Genomic DNA, 5,836 nt, shown 5'->3' on the forward strand with positions numbered 1-5,836 from the left:
GGAATTCTTTGCTTTTCCTTTTGCTAAAGGGGAAAGGGCCTTATTGAAGGACAGGTTTTAAAAAGCAACCTGTGGCATGATTCTTAAAGCTCTAGCAGGGTGGCGAGTCTCCTCTAGCCTTGGGCTAAAGACAGAGGGAATGTTCTGTCTGTACACCCTCAGGGACACGTGGCTAAAGTCAGGTTCACTGTTCTCTGCAGTCTATGGCCTGGGACACAAAATGAGGACCTGAAACCATCCAAGAAAAAGGCTGGTTGGCATAAAGGTGCAGGCTTCTAATTCCAGGACAAGAAGCTGAGAGAGGATGGTGAGCTCCAGACCAACCTGGGCTTCATGCTTCTATCTTCTTATCCCATCAAAACCCAGAAAAGTGGACAAAAGAGATGGCTCAGTGGTTAAGACACTTGCTGCTTTTGCAGAGGACTAGGTTAGGCTCCCAGCACTGGTATCAGGTGGCTCACAACCACCTCTAGCTCTTGGGCATCTCTTACCCTCTTCTGGCCTTGGCCAGGCATGCATACCCACATGCACAGAGATAAATAAAATAAACTGACTTAAAAACTAAGGACAGGCTGGGAGAGAGATGGACAGGTGGTCATAGCATGAGCTCACCCTGCACTCAAGACTACTGATTCTCCCTAAGACCCCTCACTGTACCGGCCAGGCTGCTGTGCCCAATGACCTGCTGCAGCTCCTGCTAACCCTATGGCTGAGTCCATCACATCTTCTGCTACTTGCTCTGTTCATCACTGTACCAGTTCACTTGTTCTTTTTCTCTTTCTTGAGACAGGGTCTCACATAGCCTGGCTACCCTCAATCTCGGTCTGTAACTGAGCCTCTAATCTTAGCTCCACATGCAATGCTGGGTTTACAGGCGTGCAGCACCTGCCGGGCTTCTGCAGTGCTGGTGGACGGTAACCAGCTCAGCTAGTCGTCTACCTGCTGAGCCACATCCCAGCCACAGCTCTTTTTCTAGCCCAGGAAGTTCCCTTTATCACTGAACTGCTCACAGGGTATTATACTTTGCAAATAAAGGAGCCCAATGGGTACCTGTCAATGCTGAGCAACAGGCAATGCCCATTTATTCTCACCTGCATTTAAAGTCACATGACCCTGCAGCCAGGAAAATGTTGCTGGGGTGCCTGCTCAGCTGAGGACTGTGGAGCAAATCGGCTTCTTAATGTGCTTGCTCACCCACCTGAGGAAGGAAAAAACCTAGTTTACACTGTCCTCACGGACAAAAACAGCAGTGTTTTCCAAGCTGCCCGTAAACCCCCTCCAAACAAAACTGATCTATATGTTTATAAAAACCATTTCAATTCTGAAACCCACAGGAAATGTTAGCTTTATTTACTGAGGTAAACCCTCTATGCACTATCACTTTTAATGTTGTAAGGCTGTCCTTTGACTTAGGCTTGAATATTTTCATGGGCTCCCTACAGTGCACAGCTGCTCGTGCTAAAGGCTGCCTTGCTCTGTCAGGGAAGAGCTTCCTACACAGAGTTCAGGCTGGCCTCCAACTTGCTGTGAACCCCACACGGGTCTCAAAGTCAAGCTAGAATTACAGGCCTGTGCACCACACTGGGCTGACGTACAGCTCACGTTCAGGGACTGCATCTGTGACCACAGTAAGGTCCAGTCCACCTATGACCTCTCAGCGAACACACAGAGTCAACTGCTCCAAGGCAATCAGGAGGAAACACTTCCTATAAGAAGAGTTGGGGGCTAGAAAGGGAAGGACGGAGATGATGGGATGAAGGAGGAAGTGGAAGTAGGAAAGAAAGGAAGGGGGATTAGCATGGCTCACCAGTCATTTTCAGACTCAAAGTAGCAGACGGAGGAAATGAGCCTTGCTCCACTCCCCACAGCAAACTTGTTCTCCAGTGAGGACTACTTCACAAAAGTGGCGCGGCTGATCCTGAGCAAAGGCAGGGGCAGTGGCAACCTCCTCAAAGTTGTCACTTCTCCAAATCCCCTCTTCCTTAGCCCCGCAGGGGACCTTCGAGATGGCTGTGTGCCCCGGCTCTCCACTTCTCCAAAGCCCTTCCTCCTTGGGTGTGCTAGGGACGTGCAAGGTGGCCATGCACCTCTGGCTCTCCTGGAGAACCCAGGAGCTGTGGCAGTGGCAGAACAGCATCTTTAGGTAGTTCCTCTTCCCTGTAGGGGTCCGTCCACGGGGGTGTGCCTTGTACCCAGGCCTGCGCAGGCTTTGCCTCCTCCTTGCAGTCCTCCTCCTGCTTTGGGATCAGGTTGGGGTTCCAGGCAGCTTGGTTCTCCAGGCCTGAAATAGGAAAATGTGAGCAGAGAGAGAATGGCCCCAGCCTGGGACTCCAATGTCAGTGTCAGGACATGAGGTCTCGGTGGGGTGGGGTGGGGTGTCAATGTATAAAAATTGTTCCCCTGGGCACACGGGGAGAGGGAGGTGGAGGGGAGGAAAATGGGAACTGGGGCATTCTGGAAAGAAGAGGAGTTCCAGAGGCAGGAGGACAGGAACTGGGGCATTCTGGGAAGGATGCTTCATCACAGCATCCGGGAGGAGACCCTGGCTCACCAGAACCACAGGGCATCAGAGAGGAGCATCACTCACATGGCACAGCCATGCTCCCTTAGTCTTCTGTGCTCTCTCTGCATGATCTGTTCTGGGGGTCCCCGGCCAGCTGCTGCCAATCTCCCCGGATCGGAGATCCAGCTTCGGCCTTGAAAGTCGGAGTGCCATGGAAGGGCGCAAGACCTCAGTGCTCGCTGTCCCTTCTGACAGCACGGAGCTCGTAAGGCGAGTGGCAGAGTAACAAAGTGTCCCCTGTCACCTCGACTGGACTCAGGGTACTCTGAAACGTGGCTTCGGGGCTAGCCTGAGCTAGCCAGCAACTCCCGGCAGCTTTGACTGGGCTGAATGGATGGAAGGGAGACAAGGGGAGCGCCAGCGTCTACCTCCTCCTCACTGCTAACCGGTAATCAAGGGAACCAGCCACACCCCTGCCGCATTTTCCTGGCCCTGGACTGTGGCTCTTGTTCAACCCTGACACCCCAAAATACGCCCTTCCCTCTCGGATCCCTTGATACGGCGGCGGGAAGACTCATTCGCCTGCGGTCTCGGGGTTTGGGGGGTCCTCACCTACGGGGAGGCTGGGGACAGGGGGCGCGCCCAGGCCGCCGCCTCCTCCCCGCTCTCAGGCCGCCGGTAGCGCACGGGGTCCCGCAGCCGGCGCGGGAGGAGGCGGAGGAACTGCTCGAGGACCAACAGCTCCAGCACCTGCTCCTTGGAGGGCCGCTCGGGCCGCAGCCAGAGGCGGCACAGCTCCCGCCGGCGGCTCAGCGCCTCCTCCGGGCTGGACACGTCCACATAGTGCAGCCGCCGGAAGCGTCTTCGGGGAGGTTTCGGGGTCCCGACAGTCCCCGGGGTCCTCCGCTTCCGCCTTCATCGCCACCGCGGCCGCCATCGCCGCCTCGGACCCATCCCCCGGGACCCCATGAGATGCCCGGAAAGCAGAGGACGCGGTCACCGTCTCCCCGAAAACGCGGAAGCAATGGCTCACTCCCCTGCTAGTGCACGGACGGAAAATAAACAAAACGATCCGGAAGTGCGTGATCATTCCGCGCCGAATCTGGATTTAGAAATAGAGAAGCCGGGCCCGTCCTGCGTCTCTCTATGCGTCCTGGAGGACTACGAGGCATCCCTATGGTTCTCTTGCCTGTGGCTTGGCGGGTAGCGTGTGTCTGTGGATATCCTGGGAGAGCCGCTAGCTTGCGCAAAATTAGGAGGGACGCCGCCATATTGGTTGTCCCGCGTGGCATCCTGGGAAACGTAGTTCCTGGAAGAACCGCTGGCGCGCGCAAAAGGAGGCGGACGGCCACCATATTGGCTGCCCGCGCGGTCCCCTAGGAGACGTAGTCCCTGGGAGAACCGCTAGCTCGCGCCCCTCTGGGGCTGTAGAGAATGCCTCCGTGTATGTTCGCAGCCTCAGACTCGTCCTACGGGATACCGAGACCCCGATGAGATTCCCGAAAAGCAGGACGCGCGGACCCCGTCTCCCCCAAAACGCCGTCGCGACAGCGCATGCCCCCGCCCGGCACGCCAGCGGAAGAAAACAAACCAGGTCGGAAGTGCGTCATCAATCTAGGCGATCCTTGGACCCAGGGATAGAGAGGCGGCGCCTGTTTTGAGTCTCTCCATAAGCCCTGGAGGACTAAGTGGCCTCCCCTCTCCCACCGTTTATAATGTTGGGAACAGCACGCATGGCATTCTGGGATTTGTAGGCGACTAAGGGGCCACGGTCCAGCCAGCAGACAGGAGGTACGCAGGCTCGAAACTACCAGCAATCCCAGGATGCATCGCGCCCCTTTGACGCCATTTTTATAGTTCTTACACACAATTCCAGAACTCCTTGCGCCGAAGCCACGTTTGTAGTTTTCAGGCCGGTGGGACTCTGCCGCAATGCATCTTGGGACCGTTGGGACTTCTTGACCAGCAAGAGCTCCGAAGTGAGAAACGAAGGGATAAAGGTCTGTCTGTGAGTAGAGGGTTTGTGTTTACAGCCCTGTGGGCCAGGGAGATGGCAGGGCGGCCTCGGTGACTCCAAGCCAGGAAGTCTGCGGGTCGGATCTGGAAGCGAAGCCATAAGGGGCGGGACTTCCGCCAGAGACGCGCTGCTACCCGGAACGGTTTTCCCAGGTCAGCAATCTTCTTATCCCAAGCAGTTATGAATTCATAGTCCTGCTCACACGTGGGGTGGGGGCGGGGAGGAAGGGGAGTGGAGGGATTTTGGGGTTCCCTGCCTCTGTCCACTCCTGGACTTCTATCCATCCGCCTGGAGTCCCTGAGCAGCTGGTGCCTGGGGCAGAACCGCAGGCAAGGGGATAGCGGGAGGAAAAGACGCACAGTCCTCCGCTCCCTCCAGGCCTGCTTGCTTCCTGGGGGAGATGGGTGCACCCCGCCCTGGGTGAGGCTGTGCACGACCTTGTATTGATTGTTCTGGCGTCCTCTGCTGGCCTGTGGGTGCACGAGCAGGGAAGACCCTATAAATAATGTTTAGGGCGCTGGGGGTTGAGTAGGTAAGGTGCACTGGGCTTAGTTGTTAGGGTGTTGGGGACTCAGTACAGAAGCATCTGGCCACCTCTGCTGTTATAAAGGCATATACGTATGGGCAAAGAGAAAAAGTAAGAGATGGAGGAGGAAGAAGGGGGAATGAAGGAAAGAGAGAGAGAGAGAAGAAAGAAAGAAAAGGAAGAAAGGAAAGAAGGAAAGAAAGAAATCTGTGTGGCTTTGCAGAAAAACAGCCAGCGAATTGGAACTTGGGTACTATTTTGGTGTTGATTTGCTGAATTTGAACCAACATACACAGGTAAACGTGCAGGTATTCTGTAGTCATATAAGTAACTGAAGTTTTTCCACATGGTAAATAAATTAGTTTCAACCAGAAGGAAGGTGTAGAACATGGCAAACCAACACATTTTATTTTGAGTCCCTATCAAATAGGAATGACTTGATGAACTTTTTCAGAGGAAGCTTCTCATATTCGAAAACAAGAGCTATCCCTGGCTTAATGAACTATCTCTAGTCTTCTACAGCCTCCCAGTACCCAGGAGATTTTTACTTCTATGAATTTTGGATTGACAGGTTTGATTGCTCACCTCCTGCTTTGCTATGTGAAAATCATGACCCATACCCAATTTCTATAGAGATTAAACCAGAAGAAAATGATGTGGTGATCGTTTCTGAGCCCAGCTATTCCATACAGAATGCAGTGTATGCAGTGTCCCATGCCCTCCATAAAACGCTGTTGAGCAAAATTGAAATGGGACCTAAAGAAGACAGAAACATAACAACTGTTATGGA

The 5,836-nt window shown here is 54.1% G+C and overlaps 1 protein-coding gene across 1 annotated transcript in view; it reads right to left on the reverse strand.

The window, feature by feature from the left end:
• The window catches only part of LOC129681288 (uncharacterized), a 48,633-nt gene extending 46,033 nt beyond the window's left edge, over positions 1-2,600 (reverse strand). The window contains 5 exon segments of the mRNA XM_055613184.1: positions 1,092-1,152; positions 1,155-1,198; positions 1,808-2,139; positions 2,193-2,281; positions 2,588-2,600. Of these exon segments, the coding sequence (XP_055469159.1) occupies positions 1,092-1,152; positions 1,155-1,198; positions 1,808-2,139; positions 2,193-2,281; positions 2,588-2,600 (539 nt within the window).
• Between the last annotated feature and the right edge of the window lie 3,236 nt (positions 2,601-5,836).

This window comes from Psammomys obesus, unplaced genomic scaffold (genome assembly GCF_907164565.1).
Source record: "Psammomys obesus unplaced genomic scaffold, mPsaObe1.curated_primary_1811, whole genome shotgun sequence".
Taxonomy (NCBI): domain Eukaryota; kingdom Metazoa; phylum Chordata; class Mammalia; order Rodentia; family Muridae; genus Psammomys; species Psammomys obesus.